We start from the raw sequence: 15,271 nt of genomic DNA, 5'->3' as shown, positions 1-15,271 counted from the left end.
GTAGATTTAACTTATTTAGCAATAAATTTCTTTTACTCTTCCAAAACAATAAAAATGTTGAAATACAAGTACACATATCTCAATTCATGGGCCATCATTATTGTTACATAGTTCTGTTCTCTATCACTGGTCTGTCTTCCCCACAGAACGTATCCCTGTATCCCTGTGGGTGCGCAGATGCACCCACAGACTCATACTCTCTGCTCATTATTTATTCTGGCATCTTACCCCCCTTCGCCATCATGCTCCTCGTGCCTTCAAGCACAGGAGTAGAGTACCCCTTAGAGGTCTGGTATCCAACAGGCCATACTTCATTTTCCCAAGTTTTCCTGAAAGCACTACAAAATTCTAGATTGAGAAAAATCCCTTCAGTTCACTGAAAGGTGCTTGGTCCGAGAATGCAGTCCACCACGAGGATGGAAAAGAAAGCCTCCAATCGTCACAAAGATTCACTTACAGGCCACTTAATTTATAGACCTGGTAAAACAGTCCTCTATTTTCACAATCAGCAAGACAAAGGAAAGCTACAGGAACTTCTCAGTTCTCATCAATGTGGGGATCCTGTCCTACCTCCTTTTTGGTAAATGATGAGAGGAAAGTTGAAATAATCTTACAATTTTTAAAAAGCGGGAATCATCGTTTTACCATACTTACCATGCTGCTTAGATTTCTTTTTCTTTTTCTTCTTCTTCTTCTGTTTTGGTTTGTAGTGATCCTTGTCTCTCTTCTCTTTTCTTTCTTTATCCTTTTCTTTTCTCTTACCTAAATGACAAAAATAAGTCAGTCAGTCATTGTGATTGATCCTCAGTCATTCCTTTGTGGTTAACCTAAAAGCAGCATTTACGTTTTAATCAGCTATTCCAGTCACCTGCCCAGAGTGGATGGATTCAATTAAACTGTTCCTGTCATGAGTCTGGAACTCCTGCTTAGCTTATTGGACTATAAGAGGGGATCTTCATTAGCAGTGTTGAGAAATCCCAACTCCTGACACCTTGAAGTTAACACAGACAGTAGTTAAAATCTTTAAATGAGTAATAGAACTCAGCTTCCTGATATGGCAAGAAATAAGCTCCACAATTTAAGACCTGCCTGAGGAGGCTCAGCATTTATTTCCACAGTAAATTTAATAAAAATATATTAGAAGATTTTTTTAAAAAAAGAACTTAATCTTTCTTCTTTGGAAAAATAAAAGAGAGTAAACCAACCCATAAATAATTCTTTCAGTCTTCCAATACTCTCCCAGTGTGTACAAGAATGAAGACTAAAAACACAATGGAAAAACTTATTTCATTAAACGTATTTTTCCCAAAATTTTAGAATATCCCTTTTTCCCCAATCATAATGTACTTTAAAGAAAATAAATGGATGTTAAAGCAGTATCCTAGGATATTTTATTTTAAATTAATCCATCACATATATTCAACAATTGTTCCAACTCAGAATGGGTTACCCTACAATTTATCACCCATATTGAATCAATTCTCAATACCCAAGCCCCAGTAAGCTGATCTGTAGAAAATTTAATGCTATCATCCATCATTCAAAAATGGTTAGGTGTAATAGCACAGAAACTAGAAAAAAATAGCAGAAAACTTAGTAACTTTTTTATATGCTGGTTAAAGAAGATAGTCTGAAAAAAATGACTATTTCAATTTATCATCCATTCTCAAAGTTCCAACAATATTAAATGGCAGCTTATTTTTAAATAGCCATAATTTTAAAGACATTTAAAAACACACAGCTCTCAGAGAAAGCCTTAAACTCCATTAGCAAAAATACAAGTAACACTCTAAGATGCAAGTCACAGAAACCACAGGTCTGGAGGTGAGTAACACCACGGCTCACAGCTTCGGGGCACTACCAGGTAAAACGCACGGGACAGACCAAGTCCCCCCACTGCCAAGCCATCTACTGTCTTTGCTTAAAGATTACTTTCTGTTCATACCAAATGCTGTTGAGCTTTTTTCTTCCAATTTCACTTTTTTTTCTGTTTTCGATATTCCTGCAGATTTAGGGGGAAAATATGTAAGTTTAGTCAGAAAGGGTTAAAAGTATAGAACAATGTTTTTTTACATTATAATTGATCACATAACTTTACAGAAGACTCTTCCCTCCTCCCCAACCCCTGAAGGTCTCCTTATTTTATTGCCTGAACTAGTAACAAAGACATGGGACTTCTGACTTCAGAAAGCTGATAGGTTCGGGATGGTTTTTGTTCCTTCAGGTTGCCAGAGAAGGATCCACCGTAATTAGCCGTGCAGCCTTGAGTGATTCATCAAATCTCTGAGCCCAGTTTCCTTATCTGCCAGACAGGGACGAGAATATCTGCCTTGTGTTTGTTACCAGGACTCTATCCTGGTTTGTTACAGGACTTGGACAGACTTGTGTCTGAGTCTGTAAAATGTTTAGACCAGTGTCTGATAAATAGTAAGTGCTTTTTTTCACTTTCTCCTTTGTGGAGGGGCAGTAACTTGAGACTCAATCGTTTCTAGAACATGCTACGGGTCTAGACACAGAATGGAGCGCTGAGCTGCACGCACTCAGCAACCGCTGAGGATCCACACAGGCATGCAGCTGTGGCCAACCCAGGAGATGCTGACACGCACCTGGGCGCCTGGTCCGAGTGACATGCCAGCTTCTATGACAGTTACAACATGAAAGCTATTCTGGTCATCCAAATAGGTATTAAACTTCCTATTAAAGTGGACTGGTTTTCAAAGACCTGTAAAAAATTTCTGAACTAATATTTAATCTCTGTTGCCTAAAACAAATGTGTAGTACCTTTGAATGCCACCATGAATATGGTATTACATAAATGATAAAAGCCAGACTAGAATTATTTTACACATTTTTGGTCTTTATCTAAATGTAGAATACAAAGGTTTATTTACACATAAAAATATTCAACCTTAATGACATTTAGGTGTTACTATTTAATTGTCCAAAATTCATTTTTAAACCAAGAGTACACCTCAATAATTGTGCAGCTGACACAAGATACATTTAACAAAGCTTCTCAACTCATATTCAACTATTCCCAATGCTAATATCTTACTTGTGTCTAGGATTAACATAAGAAGAAACACTATAATACATTTAAAATACAATTTCAGTCTACTAAATTATGCTTTAGTATGACCATTTATGAGTTCTTTGATTTTTAAGTAATTTCAGTACAGTACCAAAAAAGCTACCATTTTATCATTTGCAAATATTTTATATAACTTAAATACAATAAAAATATAAAAATACCACTCAACTTGAATTAAGCTATTAAGCTCCAATAAGTTTCATATTATTAAGAATATTGATAATCTCTATTAAAAAAAGGACATCAGAGCAAAGAGAAGTACAATTAAATTTCTTTACCAAGACTGTTGAACAAATGTATCACTTCCCTTTACTAATTAATTACTGCTTACTGACCACTAATAAGTGCACCATGAAAATTCTACAACTCTGATGCAGTTTTCGTGAAGATCACAAGCACTCACAGCGCAAACCATGAGAACTGGGCTTTCTAAACCCCCAGGGATCACACTGATACATCCCTAAGCGGCACTCGACTGCGCTCAGTGCCTGGCAGGCCCCGGATTCTCGGAAGCTCTGACTCCCCCGACTCTCCCGGGACGGGGTGGGGAGGGGGGCAGGGCTGGGATGGCCTGGGCGCTTCTAGGGAAGGGAGCTGCCTCTGAGGACTGCGGAGCGTGGAACCCCCCAGTGCTGGGAAGACAGACAAGGCAGTCAGGAACCACGGGCACCGCAGAGCAGAGACAGTCGTCCCCAGGCGCTGTCGGTTCCAGGCCTGGTCTCCCCAGACCTCTTTATTTCTGGATAAGACTGCAGAAGTATAAGTGGGGGACTGACTGAGGAAGGGCTGTCCACATTTTATGCAAATATGGGTCTTAAAATAAATATTCATATATACGACCATGGTAGGACTTTATAAAACACTCATGCCCAAATATAAAAACAAAACGGACCTATTCAAGAATTCAACAAAAAATAAATTTAGTTTTATGAGAGGTTCACAACATTGTCCTCATTTCACCACGTGGCAGAATTAGGGAACCAACATCTTCATTTATGACAGAGTGATTTTTAAATTAAATTGTATCGACAGGACATTTAAAAAAAATTATATGACATCCACTACATAATACAAAAAAAACAAAAAAATGAACAACAGACTCAAAAAAAGGAGCTATTTACATTAGAGTAAGAGAGGTAGATCTCTGAACCGCACTTGCCTGCACTCTCTTTAAAACCCAGAATGCAGTGGTGGTGTCTCAAGCCCCTTTCTGGGTGCCAAATCTCTGATTCTTCCGGCTAAAAATGAGGCTATCCCCGAGACTCCATGGAAACCCCGGGCTCTGTACAAGCCAGAACATTTGGTGTGGGGGTGGAGGTACACTAGAGAGTCTTTGATCACAGTTTTGTTTTGTTTGGTACATCTGGGGGGAAAAATTGGAAAGCACTTTAAAACAAAAAGGTTTTTAAAAAGTGACTGAAAGTCATCTATTTGAAGTTCTAGCGCTATGCGGGGCAACAGCCCAGCAGCTCACCAGTCAGAGCCTCTGCGATTCCTGGCTCGCCCTTTCATACACTGAGCTTCCTATCCTTTAAACTCCCTCAAGAGCCTTGAGTGGTTCAGTGTCTGTTACACATATATTCAGTAGGAAAATAAGACTAGGCAACATTCCCGCATAACAACAGGATTCCACCTTAAAACTAATAGTAACAGAACTGAGGCCCTCTCCTCACCTAAGGCTAGCTGGCTCTGTTAAATACAGCATTCTGGCAATACAACAAAAACAAAGATGTCAAGCTTTATGAGGACAGCAATGACGTATGGGTAATGTGGTCAGCAACAACCTTCTTAACTTTGGTTAGTCACAATGTGGTTTGCAGTACAAGCTCAGTATCTCTACTGGAAAAACAAATAAAAGCAAATCTTACCCTGTTAAGAGGTGTATATAATTTGCATAATCTCATCAATCTTTTACCATAACATCTAAACTCAGGCACATATCCTTCACAGAAAAAAACAGTAATCCAACTCTGTTAAACTATTTCACAGTTAATTACTAACATCCTCCTCATTCCAAAATACAAGAGTTTCAATTTTACGAAAATACCCCAGAAAATGTCTTTGATACCAGTTCCAGTAAGTAATAAATAATTCTTTGTACAAAAGTTTTAAAATTCATCCATAACAAAATTCACTTTTATCACTAAGATGGAAAACCAGGCTAGCATGCAATCAAACACATTTAGAAAAGAAGAAGAAACAGAAACGAAACAAAACACCTGGAACTTTGACTCTAGACTGAAGACAATTTGGGAGCAAAGAGAAATCCGACATATACCGCAAACCAGTTAAGAAAGGAAAGCACGTAGACCATTGAGGTTTTGAGGCCAGTCACACGGGTTCACAAGGTTTTGAATCAAAAGGAGTCCATTTAGAGTATGACCTGAATTCTATTACTTCCATCAAAAAATAAAAATTGAAAGGAGTAATAAAAATAAGTTAGAATTCCTCCCACCTTGCAAACACTGTGACTGTGTTCAACCCTCTAAAAAACAAACTTTCAATTAACTAATATTTATAACCATGCATTTCCTTGATTTGAACAATTAAATCGCCAGCCATCCCCATACCTAGATGACCCTGACTCCACGAATCCATCATATTACAAACCTACACTCCTCTCTACCTTTCACCTTTCTAGAAAACTGTCTTACTACTGGGACTTTCTCAAATAGTTGCTTATAATACTTAAAAAGGAAAAGTTACCATGCCTTTCCTCTACCGCAGCACATTTTAACCATTAGAGAAACAAGAACCACATTCCAATGATAATTAGCCATATTTCCATAAATATGCAAGAAATTCTGAAAAACAGACTAGGCTAATACTCTGATTAGAAGCAAAATCATCTAAATCAAGGATATCTATGCACAATCACTACTTTGACATGTTAGGATATATAAGCTGGCTAACATAACTCTTTAGTTATTATATAGCTATTTATATGGGCATTTCAGTCTTGTCACTAGTATTTATATGCATAAAGAAAATAAAGATATTTTCAAATGCAAATCTAAAAATAATCTCCCCAGAGGACAAAGAGCATTACAACTTTAACACATTTTTCATATATTTCATATATTCAGCAACAAATTCCAGACTCGGAAAGAACACTAGAAGACCTTCATCAGGAAAAATATCTCAGAGTCAATGGTAATTCAGAAATCTTGTGGGAAAAGGGGAAAGCAAAATTAACTACCCTAGCATAGAAGGGGCTTAGAAAAAGGATGAAAAGGCTGTGGATCAGATTTGGAAAACAACAAGTAATGTTTCAAAACCTATAAATCTTTAGATGTAGGTACTAATTTTTTAAAAATAAAGTATGGTGACACTATTAATCATTATTAATAATATGGAATTGTAGGAAACTGTATAGTTAATATTAATTACATTTTTATTTTGAAAGAAGAAATAAGAACGTAAAGGCAGTAATCTAAAAAATGTATTTTTTATTTTAATATATACCACCATCAGAAACATGCACGCTCTACTTTATGCTTCATCCAAGGAGCTGATAAAGTGATTTCAGGGAAGATGCTAGGTGAAGCAATTATCCTCACTTGGTTACAAACCTTTGTTTTTTTCCATTTCAATCTAGACCTCCTTCATCCATCTAACAAGTTAATAATTTACTGGAGAGGCATTTGAAATTAGTATTTGCCTTCTTTTTATTACATGTGCTCTTTAGTTGATATAAAAAAATTCAATAAAATTTCTAAATAAAACAATGTAAATTTATAAATGAAATATAAACTAATATTCTAGTAGATTGAAATATCAGCTTGATAAAACACCCCTGAATGGTTTCAGATTACAATACCATAAAATCATCCCCAAAATGTGTTCAGCATGGCTGATTTTACGTATAAGATTCCAAAGTAATGGTATAACAAATTACATTTAAATTTGAGAGAATCTGCCCCAAAATACGGCATTATATTTATGATACAGGTAAATAGTTAAATTTAAGGTGTTTCTTAAGTATTAAATCCTATTAAAACCCTTAAACCTAATTACTGATCCCATTAAGCATTTTCTGGCTTCAAAACCAAAACCTTTTGTGATTCTATTTAGCTCTAATAATTCCTATTTTGTAAAAACAGGATGTGATGAAGAAGCAGGAAGGGGACTTCTGGTTACGATGGCAAATAGGAAAAAACACTGCACTAACCTCCTCCCAAGACCACTGCGAAATTAGAGAACGACCGCATTTGAGGGTTACATTATAACCAAACAGACGTCCTATAATAAGGCTATAAAGACGATGCCACATGGAAACTGGTAGGAGGGGCAGAGATGCAGAAGGTGCTGGTCCCACACCCTTGAGTGGCGTTAAAAATCGGGAGGGGTTTCTGGAATGCAGAAGTCCCCGCTGAGGAACCTGGGTTCCCAGACCCACACCAAGCTCCCCAGTGCTGGGAAGTCCCCACGGTATCTGGCTATAAGCAGCAGTGGGGATTCCATCTAGGATGACAGAGGGCTGCTAGTGTCCCAGGCGTTGCTCTTAAAGGGTTCACCCTAGACTAACTGGCTGAAAAGACGCACCCAGTGTGGGTTCCAGCACTGGATAGCAGCTGGAAAAACGCCAGGGATACGTGGATGAGAACTGACCTTTCTGGCTTCAGGGCAGGGAGGGAGGGACGGCTTTCTCCACCATTTTCTTCTTTTGCTGAGCCCTCCCCTAACTCAGTTGTCAGGCACAGGGAGCCAGATCTGAGTCTCCATCAAACTCACCCACCCTGGAGATTCCCCGAGAACCCACGCCACCGAGCTCGCTCAGAGGCCGGAACCTCCTTCAGTGGCTGTCAGAATCAGGCCGCTGGCTTTGGCCTGTGCTCTGGACTTCCTTAAACCCTCTTAAAGGTCCACAAATCCCAAACAAACAGCAGCTGGCCTCGGCATGCCCTGTATTTCTTGCTAAGCGGTCGCATGCCGGACATTAGTAACAGCTGGCCTTGGTTCACAGCACAGCCTCTCCCAGGCGCCTCCAAGCCCAGTACAGGACAGGCAGCAACCCACCTCGGACCACTGTGTAGCTCCTACCAGGTGGCCTGGGCTGAGCACAGGCAGCAGCTGACCTGCACCTGCACCAGAGCCCCACCCAAAACCCACACACCCATCTTGGGGCTTTAGAACACTGCCCATTTAGTTCCACAAAGGACATGCAAAGGGTGGACCGGCTGGCACCAGATTCCTGCTAAGGTGAGTCTGCTTCATGGACTCAGCGCTGGCACACCAGCTGGTTTGACTGTAGTCATGACCAGTTCTCACAGTCAGCCTGCCTGGGGGTCCATCCCTCCCACTGACATGCCAACAGCAGTCAAGGCTCAGGACAGCAGGAGGGCACACAAAGCAAGCACAAGGAACACCCAGGGGCACCGAGCTCAGGTGGCCAGGGAGTCTAGTCTGCACCACTGAACCCAAAGAGGCCCACACCAAAACACATCATCATTGAACTGCCACAAGTTAAAGACAAAGCTGCAAGAGAAAAGCAGTTAGTTATGGACAAGGGGGTTCCCCGAAGACTGTCAACTGATTTCTCAGCAGAAATGTTGCAGGTAGAAGGGACTGGCAAGAAATATTCACAGAGATGAAAAGCGAGGACCTACAACCAAGATTACTCTTCTCATCAAAGCTATGCTTTAGAATTGAAGGGAAAAAAAGATTCCCAGACAAGAAAAAACTAATGAAGTACATTACCACCAAACCAGTATTACAGGATTTCTTTAAGAAAAAATTAAAAATATAAAATTGAAAAAAACTACATACCTATCAGGAATTACTTTAAATGTAAATGGATTAAATGCTATAACCAAAAGACACTGATTGGTTGGCTGAATGGATAAGAAAACAAGACCCAAGTGCCCACTGACAGATGACTGCGTAAAGACAATATGGCCCGTGCAGAGAAAAATAAAATCCTACTGCTTGAAACAACATGAACAGACCTAGAGGGCATTATGCTAAGTAAAATAAATCAGACAAGGACAAATACCATATGATTTCACTTATATGTGGAAATCTCAAACAACAAAATAAATGAACAAATAAAACAGAAACAAACCCTGGTGGTAGGGGGCTTGGAGGTGGGATGAAAAAAATGAAGGGGTTAAGAAGGACAAGGTGGCTATTACGAAACAGTCACGGGGTGTGACGGGCAGGACAGGGGCAGAGTCGGTATCGCAGTAACAACTATGCGTGGCGCCGGGGGGCGCTAGACCTGCGGGGGCACCTCTTCGTGAGTTACAGAAATGCCTAGGAGCACTCTGCACCTGAGACTAACACAACACTGAACATCAACTGTGCTTAAATTTTATTCGTAATTTAAAAAATTAGAGGGGGAGAGAGAGAGAGAAATAGAGAAGAAAGAGGCAGGGAGAATCAGACTAAAGTGACAGAGAAGTATGTCCAGCCATATCCTATGATAGCGAATGAAGGCACAACAGAACTTGAAGCAAACAGAGCAACACTATCTCCCACAGATGTTACATAAAAGTATTTCTGAAGAGAAATTACATATTCAAATAATGTAGTCATACATCAAAATGTTTGCAGCCTACACATGCAAGCTCGGCTACTTGTACCATCACTCTTTTTTACCTGATGCTGTTGGAGCGCCCCTCCCGTCAGTCAGTGCCTTGGAAGAAGGACTGGCGAGCATCTGCGTGTCGTCCTTTCCTGCCCTGGCACACTCACTGCGGTGAGAGGGGTCTGGGGCTAGCGGCGCTGTGCCTTCCAAACCACGGCTTAGGTCCAGAGGGAGACAGGGTCCCAGCTTCTCGAGTGACAAATGTGCAACATCAGGCACTGCACAAAATAAAGAATGTAATATAATATTAACACAGATAAACGGGCTCAGTTAACATCCGTGTGGATTTCAATGTTGTATAAACTAAACAGTGCCTGGCACAAAGAAACAGTCAGTAACTATGTGTAAAATAAATGAGTGCTTTTCAGTCTAAAAGATGTAAGATGGAAAAAGCAGAAATTCCTTAACGTTTTAATAGTCTTTGTCTCTTAGTATTTTCTTTATCTTCTCTTATGTTTGGTTCTATAGGAAATCAATATACATTACCCTCTGGTCCTGAAGACTCTTGCTGACTTTGAGAACTGATGGAGAATATTTTCCCATCAGTGGCTGGAGAGGGAGGAGTAACCTTTTCTACAGAATCATCAGGCATGGGCAAGGTGGCTAAACGCTGGGATCTTCTTCTCCGCTCGCTATGCTTGAAAGGTCTAGGGGGGTTCACAGGCTGTGGAGGACCTAGAAAAAGATCTTCAATGTTCACGAAGCAGATACATTCTGGGATCATCTTATAATATTTAAGGAGATAAACGGGAAAAATGATTTAAATACTGCCCTCTGAACTGGTAAGGTATCCACAAGGAATGGCATGTTCCAAAAGTAATCAAAGGCAAAAATTGCCCTCATTCACAAAAAGTTAACCAAAACTTCTAAAATCAAAGCCTACTAGAATCAAAAGAAAATATCATGGAACATTAATTTCAGGTAGTTTCCCCACGTGACAGACTACTACAGTTAATTCTCAAATTGCAAATTGTTGTGTTAGTTGCCATTTTTCCTTTGGGAAAATAGTCTCCGCATAGCCAAAGGTTAAAATAGATATAAATATAGTCCCTTTTGCTACATTACCAATCTAGAAACTCTAAGGCCGGGGGCGGGGGGAGGCAGGGGCACAGGTGACAAAAATCTGACATGCATTGTAGAGTTAGTGCTTTAGTTGCCAAAGTAAAATAAATGTAAATAATTTTATCCCACCCTCATTCCCCTGCATGGATTTTTAGAAGCATATGTTTTGGGCCTGATTCATTAAAAAAAATTGAACATAGCTTTAAGTACCTCTTATGGGCAAGTAGTCAGGGTCTTAGAAGGGAATGACACTGTTCTTGCCCGCATGTGTTTTGTGTTTAATAACTTGGTGGGTCATTTAAGCATCTTCTGGTTATGTAACACAAAGTTTGAAAATTCTTGTTTTCTTTAATCCCTTAGTTTTCTGCTTCCTGCACAGCATGCAAATGTTTGATTATTTAGGACAGGCAGGATTACATTAAGGCCCATATGGTCATATCAATTTAGGAGGAGGATATTTATAGTAATTTTACAAAAATCAATAAAAAAAATGGTGATAATTTTAAATAATAAAGACTGTAATTCAATTGCTGCAACACTGTGGTTATACCACCAAAATATAAAACAATTTAAAAATAATGTCGTGACTTTGTTGTGACTACAGCATTATTTCATGATAAATGCCATGAGGAAATATTTGAGTTTTTCTGTTCCTATCCTTTCTATCCATTTATTAAAAAGAATAAAACCAAAATAAAAAAGCACCAACACCTAATAAAAAATTGATAAATATGGCTTAGTAGTTATGACGACTGAATGGAAGGGGAGATTAATACATTTGAATGAAAAAAGTCTTCTCAATGCCAACTTTTTTAATTGCCGTGGAAGATGTGCTGTAGACGAATTCATAAGGAAATGTGTTATGTTTATTACTAATCAGGGTACTAATTCATATGTTGTATAAACAGCAAAAGAAAAGTAGCTTTTACCAAGTGACTGTACAGGTTGTTTTTCATATTTTCCTAACTTAAGACTACTAAACTAATATGAGAAATACAGAGTCAATACAGACCTTGTGTTTATATATATCTCTACACCCATGTTGAAAGGCTGTTTTTAAAAAGACTAAATTAACTCTCGAACAATTAGTGGTATGCTAACTGTAAAATCTTTTAAAATAGATCAAAAAAGCATTCTTCTTCTTTCATTAATTGATCAGATTAACTGAAGTTTGCACTCTAAATTCCAGAACATGAATGAGTAAAAGGAACTGCAGAAGGGAGTAAGAAAATGTGAGTAACACAGGCACCTATCCACAATAGTCTTAGGACTTGAGGAAAAATATTCATCACAGGTCTTGTTTAAATATATATCTTTATATATATATATGTATTTTTTTGTAATGAATCAGGCCTCTCATTGTGCTTGGATTATTAGTTGAGGAGAATCAAACTACAGTGGACCTTGCGGTATCACACGATAAGGTTTCTCACCAGCAGTACAGTCTCCACACAATACATCAGTCAGAAAGGTATGAGTTTTGCCCCTGAAATAGTTGCAAGCCTTCCCTGTCATAGCCACTTAAGTTTGAATTTTTAAAAAGCAACTTCATAAAAATACAATATAACTACAATCATACTGTTTTTCAAAAATGTATCTTATAGGATAAGTAACTATTTTTTAAAAATCTGTGCTCACTAGTTTTATTTATCACTGAAGAAGAAAGCTGAGATACAAGCGTCAAATCCTCGGCTTGTATTAATTCTGGGGGAAGTGGTGATTTAGGGGGTTTTATACACCCAGAAGAATCTCCAGATTCATGTTTGCATTTCTTGCTGCGAGCCTTCCCTGAAGACAAAGTTGAGGATAACAGTGCAGGTTTCTGAGTGTTGGCAGAACTGCTAATGTCAGCTTCATTTTTTTTCTGACTTTGAGGTTTAGGTGAAATCGCCTGAATAAATAATAAAAAATTGATATTTTTATTTTGGTTTCTTCATTTTTGTTCTTGTATTCTATTTTGACTGTTAAGCAACTTTAGTATCCAAAAACATTGTTAAGCAACATATAACATTTCTATTACAAATGAAAAACCAAAAAGAACCCCACAGATTATTAACTAAAAGTTGAAGAGGCCGTCTTTAAAGGGATGCTGTCAACTATGTCCCAACCTGGCTTTTAAAAAGGTATTTATTCATAACATTCTCATAACATAAAATGTTCTCTTACTGAACAAATTTTTTTCAGTATTAAATTGAAATACGCCTCTTTTGAAGCCATAATTATCAATGACATTAAAAATAATTAGGTAAATAAACAGCATTCTCATGTTTTCGCGCATTAAGGAGTTACATTTAAACCTTTGAGTTTCAGATGTTTTCTTATAAAATAATCTCCTTTATCAAGTTGAATGTAGACGTCTAAGTAGACAGTTCCCCTTTAAAGAAAGATCTTAACAGGAAAACAATGATCAAATTAACAAAACATTATCTTTAACTCATTTTAGTGCTGAAAGCTAGAGTTTCATAAGCATAATGCATCATGAAATCAAGCCACCAGCAGTACAGAGTTAAAAGAATAAAAAAACAAAACAAAACAAGCAACAACAACAAAAAAGAAAAAAAACCAAGGAGTAAAACCAAGTGTAAGTTAAAAACATTGGATTTAAAAACAAAATACGTCGCATTCTTAGATGAGAATTTTTACCTTCTTCTTGCCAACTGATACTTTTAAAAAAAAATTAGAACTTTGTCAGTTCTTTATTTGGCGACAAAATTTCCTACATGTGTAAAAATGTTATGTGAATGTGTCCAAAGACAACAGAAAATAGCCACATTGGATAGATTTGTAATCTATGGTGTTAGGATGCCTATACTGTATTTTTTCTGAGAATATCCTTATGAGAATATAAGATACACTTTTTTGTTTTACAACTCTACTAGATAGGCCTCCACAGAGAGTTGCATCGCTAGCCCCCTGCACGGCACGCTCGCCCCAGGCACCCTTTGACTCCCGTGTCTTCTGCGGGGGTGGCGGCCGGCCTGCAACCTGTGGTTCTCTAGAGCACGAAAGATCATCACTGGGGACCGCACAGCTTTCTGTTCCCAAGAGAGGACTAGGCACTCGAATTTGGACAGAAAATTTTTAAAAAGGATATATTTGGTATTAAAAGTAGGGTAGCTTTGAATGCTCTACAGAGGCATGCTGGACATACCACATAAAAGGGCTGGTGTCAAGTGTCCCATTTATTTGTCATCATTTCTACTCCTGAATTTACTCATTACACACACGTGTTTAAGTGCAGTTTAGTCATTTGAAAAAGTACTCCATAAATGGAAAGGATTCCTAATCTTATCATAAAAGGTGTTGCCAGAAAAGTAATTAGAGCCATTACTTGTAAATAAACAATTTTATTGTTCATCTTCACATATGTGAGAGACATCACTACAGCATCCATTACTCTTGAGTTACAAAGTTATAAAACAAGATTTTAAAACTTAAATTAATATCTTGATAAGGTGCTTAACTTCTAAACAAGGACAAATTAACATTTTTAAAAACTTACTGAATTATGCATCTAATGCAGGTTTTATCCAAAAGTAAATATAACATAACAATTCCCTAATACAATTAAGTAACCTATAATTGATAATCTGAGAACTGGGGTTCAAGACCACAGAGTCTGAATTTTTTTGATGTAAATAAAATAAATCCATTTTTAACACAGTAAATTAAATTTTGGATATAGGCCTATTAAAAGTCTCTGTCATGAGTGACATTTCTTTACTCATTAGAACAACAGAGGTTAATGACAATCAACACCTCTCCTTTGAGTCTACTGTTGATACCAATTAAGACGTTATTAAGAGTTTTATAACTCGGCTTTTTAACTCTGAAGCAGGGCAAACAGCATAAAAATTAAGAATTTGGTTTCAAAACATTTTTACATTGAAATCAAACTGAATGACAAAAAAGGAGGGAACAGCATTACGTTCCTTAAAAATCCTGAAACAATTTACAACATTTTCATTAATGATTATTGGACTCTGTTACAAAACTGGCAAGGACTCTCGAAAATGTTTTAAGTTACGCAAATAGAAACAGCCGAGTTACTCGATTTTTCTTTTTTTAAACTCAATTCCAAACTGATTCCTGATCTTCTCTCTGAAACGGACACTGCCCTCTACACTAACCTCCATGTACAGTAAGTGATTTCCATATCCACCTCAGCAGAACTGTGCGTAATGAAAGATTGACATTGTAATGAATTTTCCAGAAACATTTTATTACCCATGTCCCTGATTTATTGCATTCTAAGAATACCAAAAACAGTGGTGAAAATACAAAATAATGTTATATCTGGGACGTTGAATATAGTAATACACAGTAAAAAAAAGTCACTTAAAATCTGGTTGATATGCTGACAATAACGGCAAAGACTTAACCGTTTGATGATCACAGAGAATCAGAAGGTATGATTTGCCGACATATGAATCAATTTAAAAGACCGTTGATTTAATACAACATAATGGAGGCACCAAAGCAATGCACTGTTATCAAATCAGGCCTAAAATAACCCTGAAAAACTCAAT

The 15,271-nt window shown here is 37.8% G+C and overlaps 1 protein-coding gene across 12 annotated transcripts in view; it reads right to left on the bottom strand.

Moving 5' to 3' along the window:
• Positions 1-15,271, bottom strand: part of PHF20L1 (PHD finger protein 20 like 1) — a 64,823-nt gene that overhangs the window by 14,206 nt on the left and 35,346 nt on the right. For all 12 annotated transcript variants that reach the window (XM_054590501.1, XM_054590513.1, XM_054590506.1 and 9 more), the window contains 5 exons: positions 12,381-12,633; positions 10,167-10,355; positions 9,692-9,898; positions 1,946-2,002; positions 655-762 (listed from right to left, as the gene is read on the bottom strand). In XM_054590501.1, coding sequence (XP_054446476.1) covers positions 655-762; positions 1,946-2,002; positions 9,692-9,898; positions 10,167-10,355; positions 12,381-12,633 — 814 coding nt within the window. The remainder of the gene's footprint in view (positions 1-654; positions 763-1,945; positions 2,003-9,691; positions 9,899-10,166; positions 10,356-12,380; positions 12,634-15,271) is intronic.

Source organism: Pteronotus mesoamericanus, unplaced genomic scaffold, assembly GCF_021234165.1.
Source record: "Pteronotus mesoamericanus isolate MK-2021 breed Mesoamerican mustached bat unplaced genomic scaffold, CSHL_Meso_final scaffold_174, whole genome shotgun sequence".
NCBI lineage: Eukaryota > Metazoa > Chordata > Mammalia > Chiroptera > Mormoopidae > Pteronotus > Pteronotus mesoamericanus.
This window is presented reverse-complemented; position numbering and strand designations above follow the sequence as displayed.